The sequence below is a fragment of the Talpa occidentalis genome, unplaced genomic scaffold (assembly GCF_014898055.3).
Source record: "Talpa occidentalis isolate TD23 unplaced genomic scaffold, MPIMG_talOcc4v2.1 talOcc4.15, whole genome shotgun sequence".
In the NCBI taxonomy this organism is placed as follows: Eukaryota; Metazoa; Chordata; class Mammalia; order Eulipotyphla; family Talpidae; genus Talpa; species Talpa occidentalis.
In genome coordinates this window covers 700504-720201 of record NW_023601543.1, presented here as the reverse complement: position 1 = coordinate 720201, position 19698 = coordinate 700504, and the positions used below count along the sequence as shown (strand labels likewise).

Genomic DNA, 19698 nt, shown 5'->3' with positions numbered 1-19698 from the left:
TCCTTCTGCCTGCTCTGCTCCCCGCTCTGGCTCTGGTGAATTCTCTCACCCTCCCGCGCTTCTGACTGTACCCAGTGCTTGTGTAAATAAATAAATCAATCTTAAAAAAAAAATTATCCCTGGGAAGGGCCTCCCTGGCGGTGCAAGGAGTTAAGTGTGAGTGCTATCTTAACGCCATCTACGGGCAGCCACGGCCGTGGGGCACGAGTTCGATCCCCAGCCAGGGAGCTACCCACAGGGCGCAGCAGACCTCTCCTGTCTTCCCGCTGCTCCCCTGGGCTGTCTCTCTCAGTGGACCTGCCTGCTCTGCTCCCCACTGTCTCTGGTGACGCCTGTCACTCCCCCCCACCTTGCTCTGTACTCTAGTTCTAAATAAATCTTTAAAAAAAAAAAACCACCCAGGGGAGCTTTTTTACCTTCCTGCTGTCCTCCTTCAGTGTGTGGGAGACCCTCTGACCGAGTTTGAAACCTGATGACTTCAGCTTTAACTCTGCCCCTGTCGCTGAAGGCATCTTGGGAGTGTATGGGAGGGGAGGTCCGAGCTAGGGAACCATCTCTCAGAGGGCAGACCTGGGGCGTGGCCAGAGATGAGCGACAGTGCCCTGTCATCCAGGCGGGGTCAGCGTTCAGCTTTTCCCTCCCTCCTAGTTGTCCCAGGGAGCTGACATCAGCTCTTTCCTCTGCCGGGTCAGGGTGGGCGGAGTGGCCCCAACGGGGTCTCCCGGGCCCTGGGTCTCAGGGGAGGATTCCCCCGGTTCTTTCTCTGGCTGGTCGTGCTGACGGCCGGGGTGGGCACAGGCCCCGCTCCGGATCTGTGAGACGGGGAGATGGTGCTCAGCTCGCTGCGACGGCGGCCCCGCACTCCAGTTCCGGCCAGGAGCCAGGGGTCTTGGGGGCGGCCCCCCCGCTCAGGCTTCCTGCAGACAAAGGGACGTGGGCCGTGAAGCTCCAGCGCGGCACCGCCCCCTGGGTTCTGGTGCCCTAGAACGCCAACGCGGGGACACGTACGACCCCGCCCCCACCCGTGAGCGCTTCTGGGAGGCATTTTCATTCGTCCCAGCCCCGGCACGCACGTCTGGCACAGTTTAGGGGAAGCGAGGGCGAGCGCTCTCGCCCAAGATGGCCCTGGGGGGCGGGCGCCTAGAGCCTAGGTGGCCAGGCCTCATTCGCTAACCGGCCGCCGCCCTGCACTGCGCATGCTCCATGCCACGCCCTGACGTCGGCGCAGAGCGCTAATGCGTCTATGGTAGCGAGGCGTGATAGAGCGTCCACCCGCCCTCCCTGAGACTCTATGGTTTCTAGGGCGTGAAGATAGTCGGCGTATATAAGGCATGCGCGGGCGTGGGATCGCCTCTTTGCCTTCGGTGCGGTGAGTAGCGCTGTCTCGGGCTTTGTGCGCGCGCCGTTTGTCGTTTCTCTCCCTTCGTTGGAGGTCTGGCCTCGTTTTCTGTTCTGACTTTACTTTCTCGCAGCCCCCCAAGATCCTGGTGTCGCGATGGGCCGCCGCCCCGCCCGGTGGTAAGTCCCAAATCCATGCAGTTCACCTGGGAAAAGGGAGGGAAGTGCGTTTGGCCGCTTCGAGAAGTCGGGTGGGGCCTCGCAGGCCGCATTGTCCCGTTCTGGAGACTGTACGTCCCCCCGCTCCCCTCCGCGCCGTTTTACATCTCCCCATGCAGAGTGCGCTCCCTTTTACAACTTGGTGCCGCTGCGCGGTGCTTCCCCCGTCCGCCTTTTGTTCGGGTGGCGGATTGGCCCCGGGCCGCCTGTGTTGTGCCAGCGTCGAGCTGGGAGCGCGCCCGCGTTGCATTGGGTCCTCTGTGCTGGGAATTCGCGACCTTTCGGGCTTGATTCCCTCCCCGGCCTTTGTGTGCCATCTTCTTATTTCCGGGCGACGTGCGCTGCAGTCCCATAAAAGTGTCGCCAGAGCCTCGCGTGACCCGCAGGGGGCGCCGGCAGCCCTTCACGTGGCTGGGAGGCCGATTGCAGGGCACATGGCCACAAGTCCAGCCAGTGGCCTGAACTAGGCTGTCCAAAGTGTTGACCTTGGAGGAGTTTGAATCCCAACGAGGGAACAGGAGAAGGTTCTTCTACTTTTTAAATTGTGTCTTTCTGACCACGTGTTGCTTTCGAGCTGATTTCCAGGGGTGGAGACCTCCAAGATAGACCACTGATAATCATTTCTCATCCCTCCTTTGGTCTTTCCTTAAGGGGCCACTCAAAGTGTCTCGTTTAGTTGACTTGTGACTCCCCCCCACCCTCTAACCTGGGTTTTCTCCCTCCTGCAGTTACCGGTATTGTAAGAACAAGCCTTACCCAAAGTCTCGTTTCTGCCGCGGGGTTCCTGGTAAGTAGCGCATGAGCTCCCAAGCTGCTTTGGCTGTGCTGGCCTGTGCGTGCAGCACTCCAGGCACACTTAACCTGAGCCTTTTTCAGATGCCAAGATTCGCATCTTTGACTTGGGGCGGAAGAAGGCAAAAGTGGATGAGTTCCCACTCTGTGGCCACATGGTATCAGATGAATATGAGCAGCTCTCCTCCGAAGGTGAGGGTGTACTGCTTGTTTCTCTCACTTCATCCCTTCTATGTGCTCTTCAGCCATAGCCACGCTGTACACAGCTCAGTGGCTAGAAGTCCCCTGAGAGCTGTGGAGGGCTCTGGGGTCCCGTGTTACCTCCTCTCACTCTGCTGTTTCTCCCTCTTTTCAGCCCTGGAGGCTGCCCGTATTTGTGCCAACAAGTACATGGTGAAAAGTTGTGGCAAAGATGGCTTCCACATCCGAGTGCGGCTCCACCCCTTCCATGTCATCCGCATCAACAAGATGCTGTCCTGTGCTGGGGCCGATAGGTGAGGTGGCTGTGCACGTGAACCCCCACAGCAGAACCAGGCCACAGGCTGGTGAGTGGGTTGTGGTGACACCCACTGTGCACATCAGCAGTGGGAATGCAAGCAGAGGCCTATTGGCCCTCAGACTGCTAGGGGGCTGCTTACAAGGGAGCCATTCCTGCTTTGAGCCAGGTGATGGCCGTCTGGCAGCAAGCACATAACTGTTGCCTCACAGGTGCCCTTTGAGATGACCCCGTGGCGCCTTGCTAGGGTGTTGCCATCTCTATCTAAGGTTTGTTTCCTGCAGCCAATTAAGCCGACCGTGCTTCTCCCATGGGGCCCGGTGTGCAGTGGCTGCAAACAGCAGCCTCCTGGGTAGTGTATGCAGCCTGTTGATCATATAGGTTGCTCTAAGGGACCTTGGAGACAGCCCTTTTTAGAGGTCCTTTATGTCTGACCTTATGCTGTCCCCAATGTTAGGCTCCAGACAGGTATGCGGGGTGCCTTTGGGAAGCCTCAGGGCACCGTGGCCAGGGTCCACATTGGCCAAGTCATCATGTCCATCCGCACCAAGCTGCAGAACAAGGAGCATGTCATCGAGGCTCTGCGTAGGGCCAAGTTCAAGTTCCCTGGCCGCCAGAAAGTAAGTCATCTGTGACCTGTCCTACCCTTCTTAAGCACAGTTCCCTGGCCCTCTGACTTTGTCTCTTTCTTTAGATCCATATTTCCAAGAAGTGGGGCTTTACCAAGTTTAATGCAGATGAGTTTGAAGACATGGTAGCTGAAAAACGGCTCATCCCAGATGGCTGTGGTGTCAAATACATCCCAAATCGAGGCCCCCTGGACAAGTGGCGGGCCCTGCACTCATGAGAGCAGAAGAGTTGCCCCCTTGTTAGTGACACAAATAAAAACCGCATTCTTAACCACCTTTGTCTTTGCATCTGCGTTTGTTGGGCAGCGAGTGGGGGGATCATTTTTCTTAAGAGGCCGGCAGCACCAATGAGGGAAGAGAACCCAGAAGGGGCTAGGAGCAACTCCCACTGCCTGTTGGGACACACCCTTCTGGGTGAGTAAGGGGTCCTGCCCAGGGGGTTAGCTGCAAAGTGCCACCTTTGGCCTGGGCATCCAAGTGTGCCAACAGTTCAGTGCTCTGGTTTTCCAAGGGCTACTTGGCTGCAGGAGCTATGATAGGGCACTGAAGGAGGTAAAAAATACACCCCGGTTCCAGAGCCAGCTAGCCAGGTGGTAAGAATCGGAGACCCTGCTATGCTGCCTGGTAGCCTTCAACTATAGCCTTTTTTTTTTAAATATTTAGTATTTATTTATACAAGCACTGGGTACAGTCAGAAGCGCGGGAGGGTGAGAGTTCACCAGAGCCAGAGCGGGGAGCAGAACAGGCAGACTGATGAAGTACACTGCTGAGGGGAGCAGCGGGCATGGCAGGAGAGATCTGCGTGCCATGTGGGACCCTCACCAGCAGCCAGGGATGGAACCGGTGCTACAGAGGCTGCGGGCAGCTTCACAGCCCAGCGCTCAACTGCTGCACCACCAGGGGAGGCCCCAACTATAGCCATTTTTGAAGCTTAAAAGTAGCTTTGTTTTTGTCTTGGACAGATGGCTCTAGGGCATGAATGCACCTTTAGGGCCCTGGTCCCCCACCAGCTATCACTGAATTCTGTGGAAAGTGGAGTTGGGCGGCAGTGGCTCTGCAGCCAGGGCCCTGCCCATAACAGCCGACTCACAGGCTGCAGAGCACCTGTGCCCTTGCTGGCCAGCCTCCTGGCGCATGCCAGCCAGGTAGAGCTGAGGCCACTAGGTGATGGGCCACGGAGTAGTGGTTGTGAACTTGGACTTTGAGGCAGGCACCAGGGCTCTCGGCAGCTGTTTACATTCACCTGGATACAGCGAGCTTCAGTGCTTGCCCTAGTATGATGTGTGTCTTCAGTGGAGGCCTCTGACTCCTGTGTGCCATCAGGCCGGCCTCTGGGCATTCTGCACACACAACATCCTTCCAGTCCAAGTTTTGGTTGTGTGTATGCAAGTAGCTTTATTGTTAGAATAAAAACAATCCGCTGTGATTCCTTTTTCTGAGCCCTGCATTTCAGCCAAGATCACCTGCCACCTCTCCCCCGCCCCCCGCGTCCCTCAACCCAGGGGCCTGCCATGACCTGCGGGAAGAGGGCCCAGCCTCAGCACCCCTACCTTCCTCTTCCACATTCTAATTCCTGGTCCGGCCCCACCAAAGAACAGCCCAAGCCTAAGCGAAGAAAAGGCGGCGGGGCGGAGGGGAGGCGCTGCAACCGCAGCCCCTTGGGAGTCTCTTGGGCTGCAGGGCAGGATGGCCAGGGAAGGCTAGGTTTGAGTCCGGAAGGCAGTAGTGTAGTCATCGCGATCAGGCTACCGGGCCCAGCGGGGCAGGCAGGAGCAGCAGCAGCAGTGACGGCAGCAACAGTGTGGCCAGGCTGAGGGGCTGAAGCGTGTGCGCCGCCCTGCTCAGCTCCAGCTCCACCTCCACAGGGTAGTGGTCGCTGATGTTGAGGGCCTGGAGGCAGGTGGTGAGATGGAGCATGAGCGTCAAGGCCGAGGGCCTTCCCTGGGACCCTGTTTCTGCCTCAGCCCTTTACCTCCACTTCACTGAGCTGGAAGCTCTTGGGGAAGCAGAAGGCACCAGCGGCCCGCAGCAGGCCCTGGGCGCGCTCGCTGTGCAGCACGATGCGGTCGTAGGCACAGCGGGTGCTGGCCCGCACTGTGGTGTCCTCCTCGTCTCCGATGGCCCAGTGGAAGCCAGCCTGAGTCCGCAGCACCAGCTCGCCCAGGCGCTTTTTGGGCAGCGAAGCACAGTCAGCATTGAAGTCCCCGAGCAGGATGACGTCCTGGAGAGGGGGCAGCCATCAGGCCCAGTTGCCAGTCCGGCCCCTCCTCTTCCTCCATGTGCCGTCTGCCCAGCCCTACCTGGCTCTGCCAGCGCCGGGAGACGTCCAGAAAGACGTCGTGCAGGGCATTCAGCTCTGTCTCCACAGCCTTTGGGGTGGTGTGCAGCGGGACCAGTGCCAGGCTGGGGAGGACTGCAAGACCCCCGGGCACAGAGGGCTCCCACCCACTCTAGCTCTCACCCGCCCCGGTCTCCTCTGGGGGCCCAGCCTGGGAGAGCCAGCCAGAGACCCCTTCCCATCCCTCCCGCAGCGTCGCCAGCCCTCCCTCCTACCGTTGCTGGGCAGAGTGAACTGGGCCACAAAGGGCTCGCGGGCAAAGAGGTCATCCTTGTCATTGTACACGTAGTGCTCCAGGACCCTCGTCTTGTGTGACCTGCGTGACCAGGGGACCGGGAACAGGGCCCCATGTCCCTGATTTTGGTTTGCAAGTGCCGACCCTGAGCAGCAGCCCGAGGGCAGCAGGCCTGGCTCCACCTGTCTAGCTTTTCCTCTGGAACTGTTTTCCAGTCGAACAGGCACTGGTTTAAGTTGCACAGCTGAGCTGTCTCAGCACACTCCTGAGCTGGGCTGCCATCCCCACAACCACCTGAGTTCATTCTTTTCAGCCCCAGAGAAGACTCGCGCCCACCACGGAAGCCTCCCGCTCCCCTCCGCAGCCCCTGGCTGCGCCGAGCCGCTCTGCCTCTGTGCAGCTGCCTCTTCTGGCCTTTCACTGTAGTAGCTTCTGTGTGCATCTGTGCCCTAGCACAGGCATTTTGGGGCTACCCATGGCTGCGGGGGGGGGGGGCGGGCCGAGCGTCTCTCCTTCCCACAGCTGTACAATAGGCCAGCGTGGGTGAAGCCCTTCGGTTGGCAGACCCAGGCACTCCCTTGGGCGGGATGCCGGAGCTCAGCTAGAGCATTCTCGAGTGGACGCATTTCTGTCCCTGCTCATTGGGCAGGAGTTCTAGATACGGTACAATTTCATCCACATAAAGAAGCAGGCCTCTCTTCTTGACCGCCCCTTGCCCTCTCGACCCAGGCCCCAAAGGACTCCCTCCAGGTTGCCCTCCCAGGGCCTGAGGGCTGTTCCTGGAAATCGGGCCCACCCAAGACCCACAGTGCACCCCCATTGGGCCTTTTCTCAGAAACCGCAGCCGCTGCCAGCCACTGCCATAGCGGGCTAGCCCACCCTGCCCAGGGGGGCTGCCTCGGGAAGCGGAAGGGGGCTGCATCGGTATGGAAAAGGCCTCCTGCGGTAGGCACACAGCGTGTCCTGAGGTGCAGGAAAGCTCCCAAAATAAAAGCATGGAGGAGACGGGGCCATGAGGAGGGTCTCCCTGGGGGGGACCGTTGGGGGTCGCCTCGCCCCAGGTCACATGCCAGGTCTGCCCTGGCCGCCATCTGCGCTCACCTGTAGACATACACATATTTCTCCATGTACGTGCTTCGCCCCAGCTGTGGGCTGCTCAGGTAGTTGAAGGGCCCAGAATCATCGGATCTGCCGGAAAAGGAGAACCCAGGGTCAGGCCCCAAGATCTGCACAGGCCCCTACCAGGCCCACAGACCTCCTCACCGATTGAGCTCTCGAACCAGGAGACGGATGGCGCTGTCGGAAGAGTCCACCACCTCCTGCAGCACCATGATGTCGCAGCGAGCCACGATCTGCAGGACACCAGCATAGGCTGCTCAATGTGAGGTGTCCCGGGAGGGGCCATTCCCTGGAAAACTGGTATGGCATAGCCAAGAGTGCCCTGGTGCACAGGTTGTGGCCCACAGAGAGCAGGGGGACTGGGAAGGACCCGGGAGGAGATTGGGTGTTACCCGCACCTATACTGCACCCACTTCACAGAGGAGGAGACTGACCCCAGTGACGGAGAAGGAAAGTTACACATCTCTGCACCCACATCTCTTCATGCCCTCTCTCTCCTGGGACAGGCCCCTGGTCAGGCAGGGCTGGGGAATTTGGGTCGTGGTCCTGAGGTGCTGGGCTTGGCTGCTGCGATGAACCTACCCGAACCAAGGTGTCCATCACATGCTCCCTGGCCACCTTGGCCAGTGTCAGGCGCTGGGTGTTGAAGGCACAGATGCGAAAAGCCTTAGCCCCCGCGTCCAGGAGCAGGAGCAGGAGCACAGCTGGGGGGTGCATGTCTGTGTCTAGGGTGCTGGGAACCTCCGCAGGAATCCAGGTCGCCCCAGGGTGCCGTCCCAGCTGGACTCAGTTCTGGTTCCAGAAGGACATGGCATGAAGTCCATGCACATGGTGGTACACGCACCCCCACCTCTTCCCCCAAGTGGCCTCTGTCCCCATGAGTCACCAACTCCACTGTCCCGGCACCCCCTTCCAGCACCCCCATTCTGCTCTGTCTCTGTGAATCTGGCTGCTCTGGGAGCGGGTGCCAGTGAGGTGAGCACCTGCCTTTGAGACTGGCTGATTTCACGGAGCATCGTGCCCCCAAGGTCCTTCCGTGTCGCCTCGGACTCGCATGCCCTTCTTTGTCTTTTCCAGATTTATTTTTATTTATTTATGCACACAAGAACTGGGCTGCAGGCCAGAGGTGCGGGGGGTGAGAGGATTCACCAGAGACAGAGCGGGGAGCAGAACAGGCGGATCCACTGAAATCCACTGCTGAGGGGAGCAGCGGGGAGACAGGGGAGGTCTGCTGCGCCCTGTGGGTAGCTCCCTGGCCAGGGATCGCACTCAGGCTGCAGTGGCTGGCGACAGCTTCACAGTGCTGAGACTAACCCCTGCCCACCAGGGAGGACCCTCTCGCACACCCTTCTTTTTCAAGGCTGAATAACATTCCATTGTGTGGGCGCACTGCAGAGTGTCTGGCCCTGGTCAGTTACTGGACACCCAGGCAGCTGCCACCTCTTGGCTACTGTGAAGCATGCTCTGAGCACAGGTGTGCAAATGTCCTCAGGCTCCTGCTTTCAGTTCCTCTGGGCAGACCCCAGCACCGTCTTTAGATTGGCTGCCTTTTTTTTTTAAGATTTATTTCTTTATTTATACAAGAACTGGGGTACAGGCCAGAGGCATGGGAGGGCGAGAGGATTCACCAGAGACAGAGCAGGGAACAGAACAGGCAGAACGACGGAAAACACTGCTGAGGGGAGCAGTGGGCAAGACAGGAGAGGTCTGCCGCACCATGTGGGTATCTCCCTGGCCGGCCGGGAATCAACCCACACTGCAGAGGCTGCGGACAGCTTCACAGCACTGCACTCAACCTGCTGCACTACTGGGGAGGCCCTAGAGTGGCTGCTTTAAAGTGATTCCAACTCTTCAGCACTATTAGCACCTAGGAGGAACATCTTCACAGGCCTCTTGACCCACTTCTGAGATGTTATCTTTAAGACAAACTCCCAGTAGCACAATTGCTTGGCTTGAGGTGCATGCCTTTGAGTGATCTCAGACAAGTCACCCCATTGCAGTGTGATGGAGCCTCTTTCCCACGCCCCTGCTGCCACCTGCCCTCCTTGTTCACCTCATGAACGGGAGCCCCCCTCCTGAATTTCTCTCTTGGCTTATCTTTGTCTTAGGCTCCTCTTGCCTTGCCTTCAGGCCTCAGCTCCTGACTCCACTCCCTGTTGGTGTGGCTCTTGTTAGTAACGTAAGACCCTCAACTTCTGTCTGTTCTCTACTCTGTCACTGTGTCACCTGCCCCTGGGGCTCACTTTCTGCCTTGCTCAGGCTCAGCCGCCTCTCTTTCTCACCCCTCTGTGTATTCCCTTCACCCTGCGGGCTGGGCTCAATGCCTGTTTCTCCCTGTCCACCTGTTCTGTCACTCAAGCTAGTTTGGCCCCTGTCCTGGTGCCTATTTGGGGATGTCTGTGTGCTTCTGGATTGCGCTGGACAGGCTTGGAGGCTCTGGGCCAGCAGTCCCCAGAAGGGGCCAAGGGTAACAAGTGGCAGGGGGCGACGGTTCCTTGCCTCAACCCAAAGCCCAGCCTGGGCAGCCAACACCAGGCTTGGTTCCAGGCCTGGGTTTCCCTCTCGACCTCCTCCCCAGGCTGGGGCTAACTGCCCAACCCCCTAGTGTGCCCAGGAGACTCCCGTACCTGTGCAGAGGGGCTGTGTCCACGCTGGGCTCAGCTGGGAGCGAAGCAGACACCCCACGGGCTGGCAGCACTGGCCCAGGCAGCGAGTAGACTGAGAAAAGAGGAAGAGGTAGGCTCCAGGCTTCTGGACACACCCGGCCAGGCCCCACCCCAACCTTAGGCGGGCCCAGCTCAGTCCCTCCCCTTCTCAGGGAGGGCAGGCCCTGCTGCAGAGATTTTTATTGTGCAAACATTTCAGTATTCACGCTATTTAATAAGTCATGAAAAAGTTTAAATGAACTATGTCAGATATAAAATGGGGTCACTAAAGTCAAAGCACAAGTCACTTTGGGCAAGAAAATTAGACAATGCCCCAGTGGACTTAAGGATACCACCAGTGGTCAGGGAACAAGCCGGGGGACTACCCCAACCTTGTCTGAACAACCAGACACACGGATCCTGGACAGAGACTTTAAAAAGTGTACAAATGGGGCCTCCCCGGTGGCGCAGCGGTTGAGCGATGGGTTGCGAAGCTGCCCACAGCCTCTGCGGCTCCGGTTCGATCCCCGGCTGCTCCCCGGCCACTGGAGGAGGGTCCCACATGGCGCGCAGACCTCTCCTGCCGCCCGCTGCTCCCCTCAGCAGTGTCCTTCGGTCCTTCTGCCTGCTCTGCTCCCCGCTCTGGCTCTGGTGAATTCTCTCACCCTCCCACGCTTCTGACTGTACCCAGTGCTTGTATAAACAAAACAAAAACAAACAAACAAACAAATAAATAAATAAAACATGCCTCTATAAAAAAAAAAAAAATTAAAAAAAAAAAAAAAAAGTGTACAAATGGCATCTGGACGCCATGAACCACAGCACATCTTGACAGAGACCCTTGGCTTGGCGATGCTGTCATCATGCAGGAATTGCTTGGAAGCTCCCAGACTTCCCTGGGGCTGGCCGCAGCCTGCACTGCACTCCCCTGACCAGGCTGCAGCCGCAAAAGGCCTCTGCCTGCACCAGCACCCTCTCTGCCGGGACCCGGCTTGGCTACCAGTGGACTGCACCTGAGGATTTTGAAAACGGTCGACCTGGTGATGCACTAGGTGCTAATGGACAGTCGGCTTTGTGTGCATTGTCCAGCCCCTGCCCCGCGCTCACTCTGAGGATCAGGTGTTCACTGGTCACCCCGCATCACCCAGTTGTTAGTTGGCTTGATAAACTGGGCCTGGGAACTGCCGACCGGACCGGCCCGCCCACCCAGGCAGGACCCCGCCTTTCTCCGCCCGCAGGGGGCTCCACACTGGCGGCGACGGGGCTGGGGGCCACGACAGAGCTGTGAGTCACAGAGTGGCCGAGCTGCGGCAGCCCTTTAATGAGTGGTTGCCTGTGCCAAGGGCGCGCGGCGACAGGGACCTGGCGCCGCCTGCACCCCCCACCCCTTCCCCCACACCCCCATCGCCATGCTGCGGCTCCCAGGCTCCGGGATCCGGTGCTGGGCCCCACCTGGCGTTGTGTAGGGAGCCGCAGGAGCTCGCACCCAAAGTGGGGAATCTGGCAGCTAGCCTTCTGTCCAGGTCCTCAGCCTTGGTGCCAGTATGACTGCTCCCTCCCCTGCGCCTGGGTACCCCAAGGGGAGGACAGTCGCAACTGGAACTGGTCAGGGCGGTGGAAGTCAAGGGGAGCTCTACTACTGGTGCCAAGAAGGGGCTAGAGACTGGGGGACCAGGTCGGGGCTGTGGGCTGGCGGCTGGTCCTCGGTGGTCAGCGGGTGGTTGTCCTGCAGTCAGCGGAGCGACGGCCGGTGGGCAGCACCGGCGAGATAAGGTGGCAGGTGGTGAGGAGCAATGAACTTGTCCTTTAAAAATAGACTGCGCAGGGCCTCCCTGGTGGCGTAAGGGGTTAAGCACCGCACTATGAAGCAATCCACAGCCTCTGCAGCACGAGTTCGATCCCTTGCCAGGGAGCTGACCCACATAGCGCAGCAGACCTCTCCTGTCTCCAGGCTGCTCCCCTCAGCAGTGGATTTCAGTCAGTCTGCCTGTTCTGTCCCCCGCTCTGTCTCTGGTGAGTCCTCTCACCCCCCCCCCCGCATCTCTGGCCTGTACCCCAGCTCTTATATGCATAAATAAATAAATCTTTAAAAAAAAATAGACTGCGCAGAGGGTACAGGGCTTTTCTGTGGGGCGATGAGCATGTTTTGGAGTTAGAGCTGATGGCTGACAACATTGTGAACGTACTAAATGACATAAAGGAGGTGTCCTGTACGTCCCCTGGTGCTCTATCACAGTAGACGTTACATCACGCATACGTATGGTATAATTATGGAATAGCCTAAGTAAAACTGCATGTAATTATGTTAAATGACCTACCATTACATACCTACAACGTATGCTACAAACACGAAGTGTCATGTATAACATAAAATGCTATAAAATACAATCAAACAGTTAACGCTATGTTAGATGAATTTTATTCCATAAAAAAAGGGGGGGGATGCCCCCGCAAGAGCGCTCTGTCAGCCCCGACCTTGACCGGTGGCAGGAAAGGGCGCGGCTTAGCCCCGGACGCACGGAGACGCTCCCAGGCCCGGCGCCGGGAACTCGGGACTGCGCAGGCGCGGACCGGGGAGGGGAGGGGCGGGGCCCCGAGCCTGTAGGCCCCGCCCCGTCGTCGCCCGGCGGCCGGAATGCAGTTTGCGACAGTCGCCGGCGCCGGCTCGCTTTCCGGCGTGTGCGCGGGGCGCGAGGCTGCCTCCGCCGACCCCTCTTGCCCCTCTTTGCCGTCCCCGGCTCGTGACCCCGGTGGCGTCTCGTCTGTGGCGAGAGAGCGGGGCCGGCCCGGCCCGGCTCTGACCTGACCCGGGAGGTGACCTTGGTTGTCCACTGCCGCCCCGAGCTGTGGCTTCCCCCGCCCCCTGTCCGGCGGTCGAGCGCTTGAGGGCACAGACCGAGCGCGGCCCCACAGGCCGCCCGGAGGCGGGGGTGGCCCTGGGAGATGCCCCTTCATGTGAAGTGGCCGTTCCCGGCGGTGCCGCCGCTCACCTGGACCCTGGCCAGCAGCGTCGTCATGGGTCTGGTGGGCACCTACAGCTGCTTCTGGACCAGTGAGTGGGCCTGGAGTGGAGGCGGGGTGGGTAGGGTGGGAGACGAGAATGTACACCCACCAGAGTTGGGGTTTGAGGCGTTGGCTGGGCCTAGCGGGCTGGCGGTAACTTTGGGACCTTGGGAGAAGGAGGCCAAGGCCCCCCCATTTTTCTCTTCCCCCCAGAGTACATGAACCAGCTCACGGTCCACAACAAGGAGGTGCTATACGAGCTCATTGAGAACCGAGGCCCCACCACCCCCCTCATCACGGTCTCCAATCACCAGTCCTGCATGGACGACCCTCATCTCTGGGGTACCCAGATGGCAGGCTGGGCACAGGGAGGCGGGAGAACCCGGGAGCAGGCCACAGAAAAGCAGACCAAGCTCCTTCCTCACTGGCCTCTTCGCATAGTCCTGGCATGCTTATTTCTGGGGTGTCCTTTCCTGGGGTGAAGGTTTCGCTTGTGGCCCCATCAGAATCCTCTCAGGGAATGGGATAAGGGAATGAGGAAGTGAAGAAATGGCTGCGGGGCTAGCCCTGGCAGCTTCCTGGCCTCTTTCTCTGGTGCATCAGCTCTGTCGGACCCTCCGCTCTCTAAACTGTCAAAGCTCCCAGAGTCTTGGGAACAATTCCAAGGGCCTCAGGTGTCCTGTCAAGGGAGCTCTGGGCTATGGGCTCGAAGGCCTGTGTCCTGCTTCCAGGTTGGCCCAGCCTGCGTTTGTATCCTTCAGCCAGCCTCATTGGAAGCCCCTCCCTCCCCAGGTTCCCACACTGCTGGCCTCACAGGGACTTGCTTGACTGGGTGGAGGGTGCCCAGGGTTGCCACCACACATGGGGAGCCACCTGGTGACATTACAGTCTTTCAACATCCGCCCTGGCTGCTGGGTGTAGAAGGGCCCACGGCTGCTATGGATGGAGTCCAGGAGGTCATCCAGCAGCCTGGACTGGCCTGTACAAGGGACAAGTGTCCAAGAACAGGCAGCATTGGGATATATTGGGGAGGAAGGCAGACCAGATGGAGGGGATGATGAGTGAGATCGGGGGAGGGGGGGAGGGGAGGGAGAACTGGAGGGTGCAAACCAAGAGTCGGGAAGACAGACTGTGGAGAAATGGTAGTGCTGGGGTCCTTGTCCCACATCCCCTGAGATGGGTGACAGGAGAGCTGCTCCTTAAGGACCAGGTGAGTTGGCGCATGAAGCCTTTCGTCTCCTTCTCTAGGGATCCTGAAACTCCGCCACATCTGGAACCTGAAGTTGATGCGTTGGTGAGGAAGAATGGGCCCCTCACAGTGGGCCTGGCAGGCCTCACCCGTCTCTGCCGGGATTGGCCCTCCTCCTGTTCTGCCCAGGAGGCGGCGTCCAGCAGTCCAGGCAGGGCAGGGGGTGGGGCCCCACAGGCCCTCCTTTGCCTCCAGTCCACGTTGTCCGCGGTATCAGGCCTCATGCCGGGGGCAGGGGTGATGGTGTCTGTCCCACTCCAGGACCCCCGCGGCCGCTGACATCTGCTTCACCAAGGAGCTGCACTCGCACTTCTTCAGCCTGGGCAAGTGCGTGCCAGTGTGTAGAGGTGAGCGTCTCCTTGGGAGGGCCTGCTGGGGACTTCTCTGGCCTCCTTTGGGCCAGGAGGCTGATGGCTGGTGTCTGGAGTTTGGCAGCATGGAGAGGCAGCAGTGCTCAGTTCTCTGCAAGTGCTCAAGGGCCCGGCATCTGAAGCCCGGGAGGTGTGACCCCAGGCCCCCTCTCCGGGAGGAGTTGAGGCTCGCTGGTGTTAGTGTGGCATCGCACATCTGTGGTGGTAGTGGCACGTGCTGGAGGCTGCAGGGTTTGGCGGAGCAGACGGGCTTGTGCGCTGAGGGGCATAGCAGGGAGCAAGCACTCGGCACTCCCTGGGAGCCTCGGGAGGTGGCGGCCGCCTTGATCTCCATTTTGCAGACTTGAGAGCCAGGAGCAATTAAACTGCTGGCCTCAGATCACAGGGCAAGGGGTGGCCAAGCCAGGATTTGAATTCAGGTGATTCTTTCCTTTGAAGAAGCGGACTTTGCCAGGCAGCGTGTGACGGGAAAGGTGCTCTTGACAGAGGCACATGCCAGGCACCAGAGAGGTAGGAGAGAAAATGAAAGAGAAAATGTAGGTTGTGGACTGAACGGGGAGGTTCTGGAATAATCAGACTAAGGATTGGGGTGTGCTTTCTTGCAGACCCCAAGCAGCTCAGTACCGTGCTGCCTCTGGGGTCCCAGGGGAGCCGCCAGGTTGCAGTGTGGCTGCGTGTGGAGCAGGGTGGGGAGGCCAGAGCCGGGGAGGGGCTGGCGCAGTAATTCTAGCAACAGAGGGGCCCAGCTGGGCCCCTGGGGCGGGAGCCGGAGAAGGGGGCTGTTTGGAGCCAGGCATTGGATGCAGAGCTGAGAGGACGTGTGGATAGGTTGGGTGTGGGGGGAGCAAGGGAATGAGAACACTGAGGGGGGACACAGACACACTAGGTGACGTCTGGACGCTGAGCCACCCGGAGGGTCGCATGAGTGCAAAGCAGTGTGGGCTTGGGGAGGGGAGCGGCAAGGTGAGGTGGGAACCCCTCTTTGCGGGCGCTTCATCTGAGTAGCCTGTAGCCTCTGGTGGGGGGGGGGGGCAGGCCACCGGCATGGGTGGCACGAGGCCAGAACTCAAAAGAATGGTGGGGGGTAAAGATACAAGGGGACACAGGCACAAGGGAGTCTTGCAGAGGCGAGGTGGCCCAGGACAGCCCCTCAGAGCACAGAGGGTAGAGGGCCGCCCAGGCACAGGAAGGCTGCCTTCTAGACCCCTCTGCGCCTTGGATGCCTCCAGGGACAGACACCCCCCCCAAGCACAGGAGCTGAGGGCAGTTCAGGTGTGGGGGTGTGGCTGCGCCTCCTGCCCCGCCCACTTACCTCACTCCGTTCCATCTGCACTAAGTCCTGTTGCACAATTAAAAAGAGCAGAGTCTGAACCCGAAGCCCCTTCAGTAAGGCCGTGGGCGGGGCGGCATACCTTGCTTCCGTCCCAAAGAGCTCCCTTCTCCCCGGGGGTAGACCTGGTACCGTGGCACGGCGCATCAGTGTCTTTGGTGCAGCCCCACGACGGCGTGGACAGAGCATCTGCACAGGTAAAACACGCGACGTCTGTGGCTCCTGCGCCGACCACAAGGGTCCCAACTTCCAGCCAGCTGCCTCGGCTACACCTGGCCCTCCCACAGGATGCCACCAGCACATGCTCTCTGGATGAGTGCAGGGGCGACTGCCCCCCAACTGCAGCCCCTCAGGAAGCTGCCGGCTCACGGCCCAGGTCCCCATTTGCATCAGAATGAGAATTGGCCTTGCAGAGAACAGGTTCAAAGTCCGTTGTGCAGCATGGACGCGCGGGCACCCTAGTCCCAGGGTCTGTGTGTCTGTCTCCCTTTTGGTGGCGTGGCTCTCTGCTCCCCAGTCCCCCAGACAAGGAGAGTCGATGCACCTGCGCTCTCCCCGGCCCCCTCTGGTCGCTGTCCACTCTGAACTGTGTGCTCATGTTGTCTCCAGCGCTCCGCAGGGTGGAAGCTGGCAGGGGCATGAGGCCGCGTGTTATGTTGCTGGCCGCCAGGCCCATGTCCAGTGTCATGGTCTCAGGGCACCTCCAAGGCTAGCGCTGCTCGCCGCGGGGCAGCTCCCTGCCTGCCGGTGGTGAAGCACGTCTAACTGGTGAATATCCTCCCTTTCCCTAAAGGCTTCCCTAGAGAGACTCTGGGGGGGTCTGGGGGAGAGTCTTGGGAGGAGGGGCCGGCGGGCTGGAGGGGTGGCGGAACCCACCTGCGGAGACCCCGGCGAGGGGCTGCTGCCCGCAGTCTGGGGCCGAGTGAGGCTGGAAGTCAGAACGGTGGAGGTTTGTTCCGACGGTGGGGGGCACCTCATCCTCAGGAGAAAGCCAGGGCTCCCAGAGCCTGCCTGGGAGGGAGGGCCCTGCCAGGGACCACGCTGGGGCTCAGAGGTGAGCGGGGGAATCGCCATGGTCCGAGTTTCTGCCCGACATGGCCAGGGCGCTGCTGGCTGGGCGCTCATGTGGAGGGAGGAGGCCAGGGCCGCCTGGGCTGGGCCAAGCAGACAGCTCGGAGCTGCGGGCGGGCGAGGGCTCGGGGTGAGTGGCGCGGGGCAGAATGAGGGTGTCCCCAAGCTGCAGCTTGGTCCCCAGGGAGGGGCGGAGGGGGCGCCCTGGGCGGACGGGGCCTGACAGGGAGAGGCTTTCGCTTGGCAGGGGACGGCGTCTACCAGAGGGGCATGGACTTCATCCTGGAGAAGCTCAACCATGGGGACTGGGTGCACATCTTCCCAGAAGGTCAGTTGGGTGCCGGGGCCCAAGCCCCTGCAGCGTGTGGGCAGGGCCGCCTCACGTCCACCCTCTCGCCACAGGGAAGGTGAACATGAGCTCGGAGTTCCTGCGCTTCAAGTGGGGTAAGGGCGCTGCCTCCCGACCCGGGGCTGGCCGCCGGCGCCGGACTGGCCTCTTGCGCCCGGCTGGAGTGTGGCCGTGGGGGCGGTAGTGGCAGGCGAGGCGAGCCGCGGCGAGGGCTGGCTCTGGCTCAGGCTGGCGACAACGCTCTGCCTCTCCCCGGGGCAGGAATCGGGCGCCTGGTCGCCGAGTGCCGTCTTGACCCTGTAATCCTGCCGCTGTGGCATGTCGGTGAGCCCCGTCCCGGTCCAGGCTGAGGCTGGGGATGGGAGGAGGGAGGGGCTTTCCTGGTGGTGTTGGGGGGGTGGGGGGTTTGTGGAGTGCGGGGCTGCCAGGCTTCACCCCGCGTCTGCCTCCGGCCCTCTGTCTGCTGCTGCAGGAATGAACGACGTCCTGCCTAACAGCCCGCCCTACTTCCCCCGCTTCGGCCAGGTGCGTAGGGGCTGCCAACCTCGTGTGTCCGTCTGTCCACCACCGGCCCTATGTCTTACTCGGCACTCCTGAGGCCACGTGCAGAGGAGCCGAGCTTGAGGCTGCAGCAGGGGGACCAAGTGGCACATAGAGAGGGACTTCCTGGCCCTGAGACCGGGTAGAAGGACAACAAAGGCGATCTGGCCAGGCAGGGGTGGGCCTGGAGGTTGGGACAGGACAGGACATCTAGACCTTGGCTCCCAGGATGGGCTAGCCCAACCACCTCGTTTTAAAGCGGGAGCGTGGCCCCGAGGGAGCCTGCAGCAAGTCTGGGGAAGGACTTGGTTTCTGGCTCCCCCGCACGCTCGGGCCAGAGAGGTGGGCACACCCCCGTTCCTGTCCCCTCCACGGCTGCCTTCCCACAGAAAATCACCGTGCTGATTGGGAAGCCCTTCAGTGCCCTGCCAGTGCTGGAGCGGCTCCGGGCGGAGAACAAGTCCACGGTGAGTCCCCCCGCCCCTGGGTCTCCTCTGTGCCTCCCAGCCCCCTTGGGCCACCCAGGACCCCAGGGTGAAGCGCCCTGAGGACAGCAGGCCAGCCCCAGTCCCTCCCTCAGGTAGAGATGCGCAAAGCCCTGACCGACTTCATCCAGGAGGAGTTCCAGCGCCTCAAGACACAGGCGGAGCAGCTGCACAACCACCTGCAGCCCCCGTGCTAGGTGCGCCCGCTCCAAGCAGCCGCTCGCCCGCACAGAGCGGGCCGCACGCAGACTGGTGCTTGGAGTTTGGACTTCGTGTTTAAGATTTCGTTGATTGCCTGTACAGGTGTCCTCTCCTCGCGGTGGGCACCCCCATTCCCCTGCAGTTCTCCCACGGGCCTCAGCGGCTCCTCTCTCACTTGGCTAGAAAGAGAGGAAGAAACTTAGGCCCAGCTGCCTTCCTTCCTGCCTCAGCCATTCTCTCCTGGGGGCTGGAGTCAGAAGGGAGGGAGAGGAAAGAGGGCGGGTAGCCCTGTCAAGCTTCGGGCAGGGGTCCACAAAGCCCCTCGGTCTGGCTTCCACCTGCCCACCTGCCCAGGAGCAGCTCACCGCCTCAGGGGTGGCTGCCAGCCACTTCTTTCTTCGGCCCACGCTGGCCACGTTTGTGGGAGCCTCGGATGGGTCCAGGCCCTGGACTGCAGGCAGAAAAGCCGACCTTTGCCAAAAGTCAAGCCCAGCTGAACAGAGCCTGCAGCGAGGGCCCGAGACCCTAAGCCTTGGCCATTGGTCCCCATGCTGGGGCCCAGCAACTTCTCCACCCTTTCTACCTCCCTGGCATCACTCCCATCTCCTGGACCTGGGTTTCCCTGTTTTGTAAACAATAAAGCATCTGTGTTGTTCTGTTTTACCGCTGGCCTTTCTGTAGGGGTGGAGGAGACCCGCTGGGCAGGAGGGCCGCACCCACGGGGCCCTGGGTGTGTCAGGGCACCGATCTCTCCCTGCACACTTAAGACTTCAGTTACAGCCCGTAGTCCCCATAACACCCCTGCAAATGTAGGGGTTAATCTTTTGCCAAGAGGCAGAGCGAGGTTTAACGGACTTGCTTCAAAGCCCAGAACTAGCAAGATGGAGGGAAGCAAGTTTTGATTCCATCTGACCCAGGCGTGGTCCCAGGAGGGAGGCGGTCTCCAAAGGGCACCATGAACAGTGCAGGCGAGATTGGGGGTGAGGAAGGGGACACCTAGATTGAGCATGGAAGTCCAGGGTGGTGATGTTCCTGGCATAGGGAAAGTAAATTCTCGACAGAAACATGTTCAGTGTGGGCCTCCAGTTTGTCCACAGGGTAAAATCAAACAGGAGCCCGCAGAAGGATTGCCAAGCACGTAAGGACACGGAGCAGTGTATTGGCAAGCAGAAAAAAGGTTCAAGTCTTTGGGGACTTCCAAAATCAACGGGGCAACTACGTGGAAAATACTATGAAATAACAAAATGCAACTGAATAAATTTCAAGATCTAACTAGCTTTGTTCAAAG

The 19698-nt window shown here is 60.2% G+C and overlaps 3 protein-coding genes and 1 non-coding gene across 5 annotated transcripts; 3 read left to right on the top strand and 1 right to left on the bottom strand.

Moving 5' to 3' along the window:
• Positions 1-1446: 1446 nt before the first annotated feature.
• RPL10 (ribosomal protein L10) lies at positions 1447-3778 on the top strand. Its single transcript, XM_037511754.2, has 6 exons — positions 1447-1518; positions 2286-2344; positions 2434-2541; positions 2705-2843; positions 3303-3465; positions 3540-3778. Exons 1-6 carry the CDS (start codon positions 1496-1498, stop codon positions 3690-3692), a joined length of 645 nt encoding a protein of 214 aa, XP_037367651.1. The 5' UTR covers positions 1447-1495; the 3' UTR covers positions 3693-3778.
• Positions 3124-3254, top strand: LOC119246822 (small nucleolar RNA SNORA70). Its single transcript, XR_005125575.1, has one exon. It is a non-coding gene; the product is annotated as a small nucleolar RNA SNORA70 (small nucleolar RNA).
• A 980-nt stretch (positions 3779-4758) lies between the features above and the next one.
• On the bottom strand, positions 4759-9883 carry DNASE1L1 (deoxyribonuclease 1 like 1). The gene is made up of 8 exons (XM_037512841.2): positions 9794-9883; positions 7749-7958; positions 7311-7399; positions 7149-7235; positions 6028-6128; positions 5775-5887; positions 5447-5695; positions 4759-5364 (listed from the first exon to the last, which is right to left on the bottom strand). Exons 2-8 carry the CDS (start codon positions 7881-7883, stop codon positions 5215-5217), a joined length of 924 nt encoding a protein of 307 aa, XP_037368738.1. The 5' UTR covers positions 7884-7958; positions 9794-9883; the 3' UTR covers positions 4759-5214.
• A 2598-nt stretch (positions 9884-12481) lies between these two features.
• TAFAZZIN (tafazzin, phospholipid-lysophospholipid transacylase) lies at positions 12482-19064 on the top strand. 2 transcript variants are annotated; one of them, XM_037511753.2, is made up of 10 exons: positions 12482-12863; positions 13028-13156; positions 14063-14108; positions 14325-14410; positions 17083-17163; positions 17238-17279; positions 17446-17508; positions 17657-17709; positions 18114-18191; positions 18305-19064. In XM_037511753.2, exons 1-10 carry the CDS (start codon positions 12755-12757, stop codon positions 18404-18406), a joined length of 789 nt encoding a protein of 262 aa, XP_037367650.1. In that variant the 5' UTR covers positions 12482-12754; the 3' UTR covers positions 18407-19064. The 2 variants fall into 2 exon arrangements, with proteins under 2 accessions (XP_037367650.1, XP_054551470.1); XM_054695495.1 differs by having other exon boundaries at positions 18309-18361.
• Positions 19065-19698: the final 634 nt, after the last annotated feature.